We start from the raw sequence: 15,585 nt of genomic DNA, 5'->3' as shown, positions 1-15,585 counted from the left end.
TGAAAAGGGAGGGATTTGGGGGAGGGGGCTGGATTTGAGGAGGGGGGGAATGAGGAGGTGAGAGCAGGAGCCGGCACCACTGAGGGTTTATTGGTCAGATTACATTCTGCTGTCGGGGTGGGGGGGCCGGGGCAGCCCCCCCCCCGGCCTCAGGGCTCTGGGGAGGGGGCGTGGGGGGGGGGAATGAGGTACAAACAGGGGGTCCCCCCCACACCCCTCTGCCCCCAGCAGCACCCTGGGACCCCTCAGCACCCCTGCCCGGCCCCCCCACCCAGGGTGTTGGTGGGCGGATGGGGACTTTAAACTGGGGGCTCCCCCCAGCCCCCCCACCCCCGGAGCAGGATTTTCCTTCCTGGGGGGGCACGTGCCTGGCAGACCCACCTCTGTGCCCGCTCTGCTGTGGAGTCCTGGGGAGTAGGGGGTGGTGTGGCAGCCCCCCCAAACCGTTACAGCCCCCCCAGACCGTTACAGCCCCCCCAAAACCGTTACAACAGCCCCCCCAACCGTTTCACAATGACCCCTGCAACCGTTTCAACAGCCCCCCCCAAACTGTCACAGCCCCATAACTGGCACAGCCCCCCAGCTCTTACAGCCCCCCAGCTGTTATGGCCCTTGTGGGAAGGGGGGACATGGTTGTCCCAGCTTTCCCAGGGGCACTGGGGGGGCACGGGGGGGCAGAGGGTCCGGAGAGGGGCACGGGCAGAGCTGGGGGGCCTCTCTCAGTCAGGAACACTGAGCCTTGTGCTGGAAATAGGCCTGGAAGCGGCTCTGGGCATAGTCCTGGGGGGGGGGAAGGGAGGGGATCAGGGAATGCTGGAGCCCCCTGAGACCCCTTCACCCCCCCAGACAGAGGGGGGGTGATGCAGAGGGGGACCCCCCCCCAGTGCTCACCAGGTACCCGAACTGGATGGTGGAGATCTTGGCCTGCAGGATGGACCACAGGCCCCAGAAGAAGTGGGAGGCCAGAGCGAACCTGGGGGGGGAGCAGCCATGAGACCCCTGACACCCCCTGCCCACCAGGACCCCCCCTGTCCCTGTTCCCCCCACCACAGAAGGGGGGCAGGATGGGGCAGGTTTGGGGGGATGTGACCCAGGATGGTCCCCATGGGTACAGGAACCCCCCATGGCCACAGAGCCCCCCCCCTACATGCTCTAGGATGGGGCCCCACAGGCACAGAGACCCCCCCCCCACAGGCAGAGGAACCCCTCCCTGTGCCCCAGGACAGCCCCTTATGGGCACAGAGAACCCCACACGGGCTCCAGGACAGACCCTGCAGACACAGGAACCCCCCATGGGGCACAGTGACCCACCATGTGCCCCAGGATGGCCCCCTGTGGGCACAGGACCCCCCCATGGGCACAGGGATCCTCCACCTGCCCCTGGACAGCCCCCTACAGGTACAGGGACCCCCCTACAAGCCCCAGGACAATCCCTGTGGACACAAGGACTGTCCCCCCCACCCCAAATGCCCCTGGACAGCCCCACAGGCACAGGGACTTCCCCCACAGGCACAGGGACCCCCATGTGCCCCCAGCACAGCCCCCCCACGGCCACAGGTGACCCCCATGCACCCCCAGGACAGCCCCCCACAGACACAGGGACCCCCCATGTGTCCCAGCACAGCCCCCCATGGGCACAGGGACCCCAATGTGCCCCAGGACAGCCCCCCACGAGCACAGGGACCCCAATGTGCCCCAGCACAGGCCCCACAGACACAGGGACCCCAATGTGCCCCAGGACAGCCCCCCCATGGGCACAGGGACCCCCCAATGTGCCCCAGGACAGCCCCCCCACGGGCACAGGGACCCCAGTGTGCCCCCAGGACAGCCCCCCATGGGCACAGGGACCCTCAGGACAGCCCCCCATGGGCACAGGGACCCCAATGTGCCCCAGCACAGCCCCCCACAGACACAGGGACCCCCATGTGCCCCAGGACAGCCCCCCATGGGCACAGGGACCCCCATGTGCCCCAGCACAGCCCCCCATGGGCACAGGGACCCCCATGTGCCCAAGACAGCCCCCCCCCAGACACAGGGACCCCCATGTGCTTCAGGACAGCCCCCCATGGGCACAGGGACCCCCATGTGCCCCAGCACAGCCCCTCCAGACACAGGGACCCCAGTGTGCCCCAGCACAGCCCCCACGGGCACAGGGACCCCAGTGTGCCCCAGCACAGCCCCCACGGGCACAGGGACCCCAGTGTGCCCCAGCACAGCCCCCACGGGCACAGGGACCCCAGTGTGCCCCAGGACAGCCCCCCATGGGCACAGGGACCCCCCATGTGCCCCAGGACAGCCCCCCACAGACACAGAGGCCCCCATGTGCCCCAGCACAGCCCCCCTCAGACACAGGGACCCCCATATGCCCCAGGACAGCCCCCCAGGGGCACAGGGACCCCCATGTGCCCCAGCACAGCCCCCCCAGACACAGGGACCCCCATGTGCCCCAGGACAGCCCCCCATGGGCACAGGGACCCCCATGTGCCCCAGCACAGCCCCCACAGACACAGGGACCCCAATATTCCCCAGCACAGCCCCCCATGGGCACAGGGACCCCCATGTGCCCAAGACAGCCCCCCCCCGGACACAGGGACCCCCCATGTGCCCCAGCACAGCCCCCACAGACACAGGGACCCCCACGTGCCCCAGCACAGCCCCCATGGGCACAGGGACCCCAGTGTGCCCCAGAACAGCCCCCACGGGCACAGGGACCCCAGTGTGCCCCAGGACAGCCCCCCACGGGCACAGGGACCCCAGTGTGCCCCAGGACAGCCCCCCATGGGCACAGGGACCCCAATATGCCCCAGCACATCCCCCCATGGGCACAGGGCCCCCATGTGCCCCAGCACAGCCCCCCACAGACACAGGGACCCCAGTGTGCCCCAGCACAGCCCCCCACGGGCACAGGAACCCCAATGTGCCCCAGCACAGCCCCCACGGGCACAGGGACCCCAGTGTGCCCCAGGACAGCCCCCCATGGGCACAAGGACCCCCATGTGCCCCAGCACAGCCCCCCATGGGCACAGGGACCCCCATGTGCCCCAGCACAGCCCCCCATGGGCACAGGGACCCCCATGTGCCCCAGCACAGCCCCCCATGGGCACAGGGACCCCCATGTGCCCCAGCACAGCCCCCACAGATACAGGGACCCCCATGTGCCCCAGCACAGCCCCCCACGGGCACAGGGACCCCCATGTGCCCCAGAACAGCCCCCACAGACACAGAGACTCCCATGTGCTCCAGGACAGCCCCCCACGGGCACAGGGCCCCTATGTGCCCCAGGACAGCCCCCACAGACACAGGGACCCCCATGTGCCCCAGGACAGCCCCCCATGGGCACAGGGACCCCCATGTGCCCCAGGACAGCCCCCCACAGACACAGGGACCCCCATGTGCCCCAGCACAGCCCCCCCAGACAGAGGGACCCCCATGCACCCCAGGACAACCCCCCATGGGCACAGGGACCCCCACGTGCCCCAGTACAGCCCCCCCACAGACACAGGGACCCCCATGTGCCCCAGCACAGCCCCCCATGGGCACAGGGACCCCAGTGTGCCCCAGGACAGCCCCCCATGGGCACAGGGACCCCCATGTGCCCCAGCACAGCCCCCCACGGGCACAGGGATCCCCCCCGGGGGCACAGGGCCCCCCCTCACCGGTTGATCTCGGTCAGCATCTCCTCCTCGATGCGCGCCTGCTCCTCGTGCGTGGTGTCCCCGCGGCGCCCCGAGTCCTCCGACAGGTAGTGCCGGATGAAATGCAGCTGGGGAGGGATGGAACGGGCTGGAACCACACCCCGGACCCCCCCCGGACCCCCTCCCAGGGCAGGGCCCCACCTGCTGCTGGCGGCTGGGGTAGTTCTCCGGGGAGGCCTTGAAGAAGGGCCAGCGGTCGTGGGTGTAGTTGTAAACCCACTCGCAGAAGTGGTTCCCGATGTCGAAGCCCCTGAGGAAGAGGAGGGTCAGCAGAGACCCCCCCCCGGACCACCCCGAGGCCCCCCCGGGCCCCCCCAGCCCCACCTGTAGTTGTAGCTGCTGTACTCGAAGTCGATGAGCATCAGCTTGTCCGAGGGCGAGGCCTCGTGTCCCGCCAGGAGCAGGATGTTCCCTGTGGGAATCGGGGATCGGGGGGGTCTGGGGGGGGGATCTGGGGGCTTTGGGGGGTTCAGGGGGGCTGCAGCCACCCCCTGTCCCACTCACCCTCCTGGACGTCGTTGTGGCAGAAGACCACCGGGGATGGGGTGGATTCCAGAAGGTCCCTGAGCGAGGGAGAGATGGGAAAGGGCAGGGATTTGGGTACCCACCCTGGGGACAGGGGGGACACTCAGGGATAGGGGGGACACCAGGGATGTGGGGGACACGAGAACACAGGGATACAGGGACAGGGGGGACACCAGGACTCAGGGACAGGGGGGACACCAGGACTCAGGGACAGGGGGACAGCAGGGATGTGGGGGACACGAGAACACAGGGATACAGGGACAGGGGGACACCAGGACTCAGGGACAGGGGGACACAGGAGGTACAGGGACGTGGGTGACACGAGAACATAGGGGTGTGGGGACAGGGGGGCCACAGGGATACAAGGATGGGGGGACACAGGGATAGGGGGACAGGGGGGACACAAGGATACTGGGACAGGGGACATCAGGGATAGGGGGACAGGGGGGACACAAGGATACAGGGACGGGGGGAACAAGGATATGGGGACAGGGGACACAGGGATATGGGGACAGGGGGGACACAAGGATATGGGGACAGAGGGAAACAAGGATATGGGAACAGGGGGACACAAGGACAAGGGGACATGGGGATATGGGGACAGGGGGGACACAGGGATACAGAGACAGGGGACATCAGGGATAGGGGGACAGGGGGACATAAGGATATGGGAACAGGGGGAAACAAGGATACGGGGACAGGGGGCACACAGGGATATGAGGACAGGGGGAAACAAGGATATGGGGACAGGGGACATCAGGGATATGGGGACAGGGGGCACACAGGGATATGGGGACAGGGGGCACACAGAGGAATGGACACAGGGACAGGAGAGCAGCTGAGTGGCCCCGAAACCCCCGTGGGGGGTGCTGGGGGGCTCACCTGAGGCTCCTCATCTCCTCCTCCAGGTTGTAACCCTTGAGCAGGTTGAACTTTTCCAGCTGCGCCTTCTCCGTGAAGGAGAGCTCGGAAATCTCCTTCAGGTACCTGGGACGGGTGACACGGGGGGACAGTCACACCTGGGGGCTGCCACCTGCCCAAAGCCCCCCCTCCCCACCCCGGGGTCCCCTCAGTTCCCTGCCCCATGGGACCCATGGGAAGCAGCCAGAACAACCCAGTGCTCTGGATCTGGTGGGATTTGGGGGCTGCCCCTCCCCACTCCCTGGTCCCGGTGGGATTTGGGAACCCCCCTCCCCACTCCATGGTCCCGGTGGGATTTGGGAATCCCCCTCACTGTTCCATGGTCCCAGCAGGATTTGGGGTCTCCCCTCACTACTCCCTGGGGTCTGTGGGATTTAGGGCTCCCTCTTCCCACCCTCTGATCCTGGTGGGATTTGGGGCTCTCCCTCTCCATCCCCTGGTCCTGGTGGGATTTGGGACTCTCCCTCTCCATCCCATGGTCCTGGTGGGATTTGGGGCTCCCCCTCTCCATCCCCTGGTCCTGGTGGGATTTGGGGCTCCCCCTCTCCATCCCCTGGTCCTGGTGGGATTTGGGGCTCTCCCTCTCCATCCCCTGGTCCTGGTGGGATTTGGGGCTCTCCCTCTCCATCCCCTGGTCCCAGTAGGATTTGGGGTCTCCCCTCACTACTCCCTGGGGTCTGTGGGACTTAGGGCTCCCTCTTCCCACCCCCTGGTCCTGGTGGGATTTGGGAACCCCCCTCCCCGCTCCATGGTCCTGGTGGGATTTGGGGCTCCCTCCCCCCCTTCACCACCCCATGGTCCCGGTGGGATTTGAGGGTCACCCCTCCCACTCCACGATCCCGTTGGGATTTTGGAGGCCCCGCCCTCACTTTTCCATGGTCCCGAAGAGCCACTTGGGCTCCTTGTTGAAGGGCATCACCATCCCGTGGAACCGGGACATCTTCACCGCGATCTCCCCGGACACGCCGGGGTCCCGCAGGTCCTCGGTGCGCAGCCGCCGGCTCTGGGGGCACGGGGGGTGGGTCGGGGGGCTGCCCGGCCCGGGGGGAGGCACAGAGCCCCCCGGGGTGGGCTGGGGTGGGGGTCAGGCCCCCCGGTCCTACCGGGATGTACTGCTCCAGCCGGCCCTGCGGGAACACCCCGTAGAGCCGCGGGCCCAGCGCGCGCTCGGCCAGGATGGCGAACATGACGCTCTCCAGCACCAGCGAGTCCACGCCCTGCGGGACCCCCAGCTGGACACAGACCCCACACCAGCACCCCACACCAGCACCCCACGCCCTGCGGGACCCCCAGCTGGACACAGACCCCACACCAGCATCCTACACCCTGCGGGACCCCCAGCTGGACACAGACCCCACACCAGCACCCCACGCCCTGTGGGACCCCAAGCTGGACACAGACCCCACACCAGCACCCCACGCCCTGTGGGACCCCCAGCTGGACACAGACCCCACACCAGCACCCCACGCCCTGCGGGACCCCCAGCTGGACACCAGACCCCACACCAGCACCTCACACCCTGTGGGACCCCCGAGCTGGACACAGACCCCACACCAGCACCCCACACCATGCAAGACCCCGAGATGGACCCCAGACCCCACACCAGCACCTCACACCCTGTGGGACCCCCAGAACTGAACCCCAGACCCCACATCCAGCACCCCACACCCTGTGGGACCCCCGAGCTGAATCCCAGAGATCCCGTACCAGCACCCCCATCCAGCACTCCACACCCAGCAGGACCCCCAGAACTCAACCCCAGACCCCACACCAGCACCCCACACCCTGTGGGACCCCCGAGATGAACCTCAGACCCCACACCAGCACCCCACACCCTGCAGGACTCCCAGAACTGAACCCCAGAGATCCCACACCAGCACCCCCATCCAGCACCCCACACCCAGCAGGACCTTCAAGCTGAATCCCCAAAGCCTCCACCCAGCACCTCATACCCTGTGGGACCCCCCAAGCTGAACCCAAGACCCCACATCCAGCAGGACTCCCAGAACTGAACCCCAGAGACCCCACACCAGCACCCCACACCCTGTGGGACACTTGAGCTGAATCTGAGACCCCACACCCAGCAGGACCCCTGAGCTGAACCCCAGAGCCCCCACCCAGCACTTCACACCCCGTGGGACCCCCCAAGCTGAACCCCAGAGATCCCACACCAGCACCTCCACCCAGCACCCCACACCCAGCAGGACCCCAGAGCCCCCACCCAGCACCTCACACCCCGTGGGACCCCCCAAGCTGAACCCCAGAGACCCCACACCAGCACCCTGCAGGACCCCCAGAGCTGAACCCTGACACCCCCACACCCCACAGAGCCCCGGTACCACCACCCCAGAACCCCCACCCCGGCACCCCTCACCCTGTGAGCCCCCCCAGAGCCCAGGTACCCCCCACCCCAGCACCCCCATCTTGGCACACCCACCCCAGCAACTCCCACCCCGTAAGCCCCCACAGAGCTCTGGTACCCCCCACCGGCACCCCCCACCCCTGAGCCCCCACTGAGCCATGGTACCCCCACATCCCCACCCCCCCCAGAGCCACAGCACCCCCACCTCGGCACCCCCAACCCCCTGAGCCCCCACAGAGCCATGGAACCCCCCCACCAGTACCCCCAAAAGCCCAGCACCCCACCCCTGCAGGGTCCCTGGAGCTGAACCGTGGCACCCCCACACCGGCAGCCCCCACCCCAGCAACTGCCCCCCGTGAGCCCCCCCAGAGCCGCAGCACCCCCACCCCCTGAACTGAACCACAGTACCCCCACCCTGGTACCCCCTCACCCCCGTGAGCCCCCCCAGAGACAAGGCAACCCCATCCCGGCACCCCCACCCCCTGAACTGAACCCCGGCCCCCCACCCTGGTACCCCCTCACCCCGTGAGCCCCCCCAGAGCCGCAGCACCCCCACCCCGGCACCCCCAGAGCCCCTCCCTTAACTCTGAGCCCCCGCACCCCCACCCTGGCACAGCCCCGACCCCGCCACCGCCCCGGGGCTGCCCAGGGGGGTCCCCCGGGGATGGGGGGGTCTCCCCCGGGCCCCCCTCACCTGCAGGATGACCCCGTAGACTCGCAGCAGCACCTGCCGGGGCTCGTCCCCCACGCTCAGGATGTGCTCGGGCAGCGCGCACTTGTACAGCAGGTTACTGAGCCCCCCGCTGCGGGACCGGGGGGGCCGAGGGGTCAGGGGGGCACCGGGGGGCACCGGGGGGGCACGGGGAACCGGGGGGGGGGGCACCGGGAACGAGGGGAAACCGGGGAGGAGGGAGGGACCCCCGCGCTCGGGATGTGCTCGGGCATCACACACACGTACAGCGGGTTACTGAGCCCCCGAGCCCCCGTTGTGGGATGGAGGGGTCTGGGGGGGCACCGGGGGGCACCGTGAACCGGGGGGGGCACAGAGAACGAGGGGAAACCGGGGCGGGGCAGGGACCCCCGCGCTCGGGATGTGCTCGGGCATCACACACACGTACAGGAGGTTACTGAGCCCCCGTTGTGGGATGGAGGGGGGCTTGGAGGGGTTCAGGGGGGCTCCGGGCATGGGGGGGGGGGGGGTGAGGGCGTGGAGGGCCATCAGGGGGACAGGGGGTACCGGGAAAGGGAGGAGCACCAGGGTTGGACCGAGGCAGAGGAGCCTTGGCTGGGACACCGGGTAGGAAACAGGGACACGGGGCTGGGGGCAACAGGGGCACTGGGAAAGGGACCGGGGCACTGGTTTGGGGGGCACCGCGGACTGGGGTGCCAGTTGGGCGGGGAAACGGGCACTGGGAGAGGGATGGGAGTGGATGGTCCAGGGGCGAACTGGGGGGCAGCTGGGGCACAATAGGAGCGGGACTGGGATACCGGCTGGGGGGGGGCAACTGGGGCGTACTGGGAGGGGGACTGGGGGACTGGTCGGGGGGGCCAACTGGGAGACCCCGAGAAGGGAACCGGGAACCAGTCAGGTGGGTAACGGTAAACACCGGGGAACAATGGGCGGCGGAGGGGGGCACCGGCCAGGGGGCAACCGGGAGGCACTGGGGGCGGGACGGGGACACCAGTGCTGGGGGCAACTGGGGCACACTGGGCGGGGGCCCGAACCCGGGACGAGACCACCGCCGAGGGGGTGGGGGGGGCGCATCTCCCCGGTTCCGCTTTGTACCTGACCGGCTCGATCCCGAACTCTTCCGCCTTGATGAGCTTCCAGGAGCCGGCGAGGAACTCCCGGCACCAGGCGTAGGCCTGCAGGCGGGTGGCGTCGGGGACAGCCCCGTCCTCGTTCTCGGTCCCCCGGCCCCCCTTGGCCGCCATGGTCGCCCCCGCCCTGTCCCGCTGGGCCGAGGGGCGGTGGCGGCGGGGAGGGGCCGGGTAAGGGCTGCCTTCTGGCCAATAGCAACGCGTCAGCTGAGATTGACGGTTCATCCAGCCAATAGACTCTCGTCTGGGGAGCCCCTATAAGCCGCGCAGCCAATGGGCGCGCTCGGCGGGATGCGGCGGAACGTGGAGGTGAAGGCGCGGGTGCGGGCGCTGGCGGAAGCGCGCGGGGCGGCCGAGCGGCTGCTGCGGGGGGGCCCGGGTGAGCTGGGCCCGGGTGAGCTGGGCCCGGGTGAGCTGGGCCCGGGTGAGCTGGGCACGGGTGAGCTGGGCACGGCTGAGCTGGGCACGGGTGAGCTGGGCACGGGTGAGCTGGGCCCGGGTGAGCTGGGCACGGCTGACGGGCACGCCCAGGGCACAGGTCAGGGGCAGCTGCTCGTCCAGGCCGACACGTTCTTCCGCGTCCCGCGGGGACGGCTCAAGCTGCGGCGGACACAGGTAAAGGGTGGGGTGAGGGAGGGGCTTGGGGGGTGAGGGAGGGCTGGGCTTGATCCTGCCCCTGCCCCTACCTGGCCCTGACCCTGCCCGACCCTGTCCCTGCTCGATGCCCCACCTGGCTCTGTCCCTGCCCCTGCCACCACCCGTCCTTTCTCTCACATGTCCCTTCCCCTGACCTGAGTGACACTGACCCTGCCTGACCCTGCTCCTACCTGGCCCTGACTCTGTGTGTGTCACCCTGGCCCTGGCCTTACCTGGCCCTTACCTTTCCCTGATCCTGAATATGTGACCCTGACCCTTTCCCTGCCCGCCTGTGCCCCTACCTGACTCTGACCCTGCCTGACCCTGTTTTTACCTGACTCTGCCCTTCCCTGTCCCTGATCCTGTCCTTGACCCTGCCTGCTTGCCCCTGACCCTACCTGCCCCTGACCCTACCTGCCCCTGACCCTATGCCTGTCCCCTGCCTGTCCCTGCATGTGTGACCCTGTCCCTGCCTTTCCCTGTGTGTCCCCATCCCAGGATGGCCAGGGACAGCTGATCTTCTACGAGCGCCCCGACACCGCTGGCCCCAAACTGTCCAGCTTCACCATCACCCCCACGGCCGACCCCGATGGGCTGGAGGTGAGAGAGGGGTGGGGGCCCTGTGGGACAGCACCCAGGGGTGCCACCTGCTCCCCCTGCCCTGGGGCACCCACGGCATAGGGGCTTCAGGGTGTCCTGGGCACTGTGAGGTGTCTGGCAGTGTGGGGTGTCCTGGGTGCTGGGTGGGGTGTTTGGTGGTCTGGGGTGCCCTGGGCCCTGAGGGATGGCTGGTGACATGGGATGTCCAGTGGTGTGGATGCCCTGGGTGCTGTGTGAGGTGTCTGGTGGTCTGGGGTGTCCTGGTGCTGTGGGGTGCCCTGGCTGCTGTGTGGGGTGGCTGGTGATCTGGGGTACCCTGGGCCCTGAGGAGTGGTTGGTGACACAGGGTGCCTGATGCTGTGGGGTGCCCTGGGTGCTGGGTGGGGTGGCTGGTGATCTGGGGTGCCCTGGGCCCTGAGGAGTGGTTGGTGACACAGGGTGCCTGGTGCTGTGGGGTGCCCTGGGTGCTGTGGGGTGCCCCGGTAGCCCGGGGTGCCTGGCACAGGCCCAGCTCCCCCCTGGCCCTCAGGCAGTGCTGGCACAGGCGCTGGGCGTGCTGGGCATCGTGAGGAAGGAGCGGCTCCTCTACCTCGTGGGGCAGACCCGGGTTCACCTGGACCGCGTGGAGGGGCTGGGCGACTTCCTGGAGCTGGAGGTGAGGGGCTGGGCCCGGGGGGCTCTGCGGGGGGCACAGGGCAGCCCGGGGTGCCCCGGGCTCACCCCCTGCCCGCAGGTGGTGCTGAGGCAGGAGCAGAGCGTGCAGGATGGGGAGCGCGTGGCCCGGGAGCTGCTGCGGGCACTGGGGGTCGGGGAGCACGACCTGATCTCGGGGGCTTACCTGGACCTGCTCCTGGCCAAGGGGCAGCCGGGCACGGGGGCAGAGCCCCCCCACTGCCACCCCCCGGCTGGGCAGGGACAGCAGAGCTGAGAGAAGCAGGGACACAGCTGTGCCACGGGCACCCTGTGCCCACCCCACAGACATCCTGTACCCCCCTATGGGCACCCTGTACCCACCCCAGACACCCTGTGCCCACCCCACAGACATCCTGTACCCCCCTATGGGCACCCTGTACCCGCCCCAGACACACTGTGCCCACCCCACAGACATCCTGTACCCCCCTATGGGCACCCTGTACCCGCCCCAGACACACTGTGCCCACCCCAGCCATCCTGTGCCCACCCCAGACACCCTGTACACCCCTATGGGCACCCTGTACCCACCCTACAGACATCCTGTACCCACCCTACAGACATCCTGTACCTGCCCTACAGACATCCTGCACCTACCCCAGACATCCTGCACCCACCCTTGACATCCTGTGCCCACTCTATGGACACCCTGTAACCCCCCATGGGAACCCTGTACCCCTCCCCATGGACACCCCCTGCCCCATACCCACCCCATGGGCACTCTCTACCCTCCCACGGACACCCCCTGCCCCGTGCCCACCCTACAGACGCCCTGTGCCCACCCCATGGACACCCAGTACTCCTCCCCTGACACCCCTTGCCCCATACTCACCCTACAGACATCCTGTACCCCTGCAGACACCCCGTGCCCACCCCATGGACACCCTGTACCCCCCCTGTGCCACCCCCTCCCTTGGCTGCTCAATAAACTCTGGGACCATCCCTGTCTGTTCCTGGCTCCGGGGACACCAGTGCCCAGCTCAGGGCACCCAGGGCTGCCTCTGGCACCTCCTGTGCCAGCAGAGACGGGGGCAGCCCTGGGGGGCTCCCGGGGGGGGCTGGAGGGGGGGGGTGGGCAGAGCTCAGCCCTGAGCCCGGATTATGCCCGGCACCAGCCGGAGCCTCGGGATGTGCTGGGAGTGGAGCCCAGCGGGGCAGGGGGGGCTGGGGGGAGGCAGATGGGTCAGAGGAGGGCTGGGGGGGCTGGAGGCATCTGTGCTGCTGTGCTGCTGTGCCAGCCTGAGCCTCAGCCGAGCTGGGGGGGCTGGGGGGTGGCTGGGCTGAGCCATCCCGGGGGGCTCAGCCCCACTGTGGAACCACGGAGTTGTTTGGGTTGGAAAATCCCTCGGAGCCCGTTGAGTCCAACCAGCCCCAGCACTGCCAAGGCCACCCCTGACCCACGTCCCCAAGTACCACATCCACAGGGCTCTGAAATCCCTCCAGGGGTGGAGACTCCCCCCCTGTCCTGGGCAGCTGTGCCAGGGCTGGACAGCCCTTTCCAGAAGGAATTTTTCCAAATTTCCTGAATGTGTTTCTGTACCTCTGGTTGCACTGGGGAGGCCCCCCTGGAATCCCGGGGCAGTTCTGGGCCCTCAGCCAGGAGAGACCTGGAGGGGCTGGAGCGTGTGCAGGGAAGGGAAGGGAGCTGGGAAGGGTCTGGAGCAGCAGGAGGGGCTGAGGGAGCTGGGGGGGCTCATCCTGGAGCAAAGGAGGCTCAGGGGGGACCTTCTGGCTCTGCAAGTCCCTGCCAGGAGGGGGGAGCCGGGGGGGGTCGGGCTCTGCTGCCAGGGAACAAGGGCCAGGCCAAGGGGAAACGGCCTCAGGCTGGGCCAGGGGAGGGTCAGGTTGGGGCTGAGGAGGAATTTGTTGCTGGAAAGGGTGGGGAGGCCTTGGCAGGGGCTGCCCAGGGAGGTTTGGAGTGCCCAGCCCTGGAGGTGTCCCAGGAAGGCCTGGCCGTGGCACTCAGTGCTCTGGGCTGGGGACAAGGTGGGGATGGGGCCCAGGGGGGATCCATGGGCTGGGAGGGCTTTTCCAGCCTCAGGGATTCTGTTTCAAAATTCTGATCTCAGAATTGTCTCAGGTTCTTTAATCAGCTCAAAAAAACAACCCAAGAGGCTGCCAAAGGTTATGGAATCACAGAACATCCAGAGTTGGACCCACAAAGAACATCGAGTCCAATTTAGCCTTTGAAATGTTTTAATTCACTTGTAGTTGGGGGGGGGGGATTTTGTGACAGTGACAAAACCACATTTTCTACGTGAGTTTTCGAGTTTATCCCTCGTGTTGGGAAGATCCTGCTCGGTCTCTAAGGAGTGTTTCTCCCCGGTGGGAGCTCCTGGAGCCCGAACATCCCGGCTGGATTGGAGCCATGTGCTCCCCCCCTCCCCAAACCCCGAAGGACTGAAGGCTGGAAATGTGAACCTTGGGATGAATGGGAATTTCGGGGATGGGAAGAGGCAGGGTCAGGGCCCACCACAGGTGGGGGGCTGGGGGTGCCCTGGAGGCCTCTGTGCCCCCCTGGGCTTTGTGGTGGCACCAAACTGGCCTCGCCCTCATGGGGGTCCTGCTTTGGGGGGGGCTGGGGAGGCACCGAGGGACCCCTCAGCCCCAGGGGCAGCGTGGGGGTCCCATTTCATCCCGCCCCCCGTGACCTCCATCCTCTCTACCTGCCTCGTTGCTCTGTACCCCCAAAGCGGGACCCTCCATGGGGTCCCCTCCCGCCCCCTTGCCCGACCCCCCTCCCGCCAGCCCCGGGCACGGGGCAGCGGCCAGTCCCGTGTCAGCACCGCGGACAGCTCCGGCACTGCTCCCTGCCCCTCTTACCGCCCCCAGAGACCCCCGAACCTCCCCAAAGACCCTCCGACCCCCTATAGGCCCCCTGTCCCCTCTATAGACCCCTCTACAGAGCCCTCGACCCCCTATGGGCCCCTGCCCTCCCTACAGACCCCCTATGCATCCCCTGTCCCCCTGTACAGCGCTCAGCACCTCGGACAGCTCTGCTCCCCCCTCCCGCGCCCTACAGGCCCTCTGACCCACCTATAGACCCCCGGCACCACCAGAGACCCCCTGACCCCCCCTAGACTCTCCGATCCCCCTACAGACTCTCCTACCCCCCTATAGATCCCCTGCCCCACCCTATACAGCCCCTGCCCTGTCCTACCCCCGCACCGCCCCTGCCCCTCCCTGCACAGCCCCCCGAATGTCCCCTATACACCCCCACATGTTCCCATAAGACCCCCCCCTTACAGAGCCCCCCTACCCTGTGCAACCTCTCCCTCCTCCCGCCCCCCTGTACAGCCCCAGCTCCCTCCCACCTTCCTGCCCCCCCTCTATACAGTCACCCCCCTTCCCTCCCTGTACAGCCCCTCCGGCCCCTCCTCACCACCCCCCATGCAGCCCCCTGTCCCCCTCACGCTCCATCCCCTCCCTAGAGAGATCCCGCCCCCCCCGCCGCTCCCCTCCCTGTATCACCCCCTCCCCTCCTCATGCCACCCCATCCCCTCCCTGTACGTCCCTCCCCCCTCCCATACCCCCCCCCTGCAGTCTCCTCCTTCTCCCCCCTCCAGACCCCCCCCGACCAGTACCACCCCACATCCCCTCCCTATCCCATCCCATCCCTTCCCTTCCCTATCCCACCCACGTCCCCCCAACCACCCCATCCCCTCCCTGTACCTCCCGCCCCCCTCCCACAGCCCACTCAGGCTCCTCCTTCTCTCCACTCCAGACATCTCCCCCCCGCCAGTACCATCCCGCATCCTCTCCCCATCCCATCCCTATCCCACCCCCCTTCCATCATTCCCATAACTCCCCCATCTCCTCCCTGCACATCCTCCCCCCCCGCGCCCCCCGACTCCTCCTTCTCTCCCCTCCAGACCCCTCCGCTCCAGCACCACCCCCCGTCCCTTCCCCATCCCACTCCCCAGCCCCTCCCTGCACATCCCGCCCCCCGCCCAGAGCCCCCTCAGCCCACCCAGACTCCTCCCCCTCCCCTCCAGACCCCCCTCCCCGCCCGGGCCACCCCCGTCCCCTCCCTGTACCGCCTCCTCCCCTCCTTACACCACCCAGCCCCTCCCCGTACATCGCGCCCCCTCCCACTCCCCCCGCGCCCCCAGACTCCTCCTTCCCTCCCTTCCCGACGCCCCTGCGCTCCAGCACCACCCCTATTCCCCCCACACCGCCCCCTCCCCTCCCGAGAGCACCCCCCCTCCATCCCGCCCCCTCCCGCACCCCGCCCACCCCCGCTCCCCCCGCCCGCTGCCCCCGCCCCTCCCGGCTCCTCCTTCCCCCCCCAATCCCGCAGCTCCTCCCGCCCTCCCCGCACCCCCCCTTTCCCGC

General features: G+C 68.3%; 2 protein-coding genes across 3 annotated transcripts; one reads left to right on the top strand and one right to left on the bottom strand.

Moving 5' to 3' along the window:
* Positions 1-69: 69 nt before the first annotated feature.
* Positions 70-9,438, bottom strand: CHKB (choline kinase beta). 2 transcript variants are annotated; one of them, XM_064656858.1, is made up of 11 exons: positions 9,290-9,438; positions 8,198-8,306; positions 6,245-6,358; positions 6,011-6,144; positions 5,103-5,207; positions 4,200-4,258; positions 4,020-4,107; positions 3,837-3,945; positions 3,657-3,763; positions 892-973; positions 70-780 (listed from the first exon to the last, which is right to left on the bottom strand). In XM_064656858.1, exons 1-11 carry the CDS (start codon positions 9,436-9,438, stop codon positions 724-726), a joined length of 1,113 nt encoding a protein of 370 aa, XP_064512928.1. In that variant the 3' UTR covers positions 70-723. The 2 variants fall into 2 exon arrangements, with proteins under 2 accessions (XP_064512928.1, XP_064512929.1); XM_064656859.1 differs by lacking the exons at positions 3,837-3,945; positions 4,020-4,107.
* Positions 9,439-9,597: 159 nt separating this feature from the next.
* LOC135415215 (uncharacterized) lies at positions 9,598-11,821 on the top strand. Its single transcript, XM_064656878.1, has 4 exons — positions 9,598-9,939; positions 10,459-10,560; positions 11,090-11,215; positions 11,294-11,821. Exons 1-4 carry the CDS (start codon positions 9,598-9,600, stop codon positions 11,486-11,488), a joined length of 765 nt encoding a protein of 254 aa, XP_064512948.1. The 3' UTR covers positions 11,489-11,821.
* The last annotated feature ends 3,764 nt before the right edge of the window (positions 11,822-15,585 follow it).

This window comes from Pseudopipra pipra, chromosome 5, assembly GCF_036250125.1.
Source record: "Pseudopipra pipra isolate bDixPip1 chromosome 5, bDixPip1.hap1, whole genome shotgun sequence".
Classification (NCBI taxonomy): domain Eukaryota; kingdom Metazoa; phylum Chordata; class Aves; order Passeriformes; family Pipridae; genus Pseudopipra; species Pseudopipra pipra.
The sequence above is the reverse complement of the archived record's forward strand: the minus strand, read 5'-3'. Positions and strand labels throughout refer to the sequence as shown.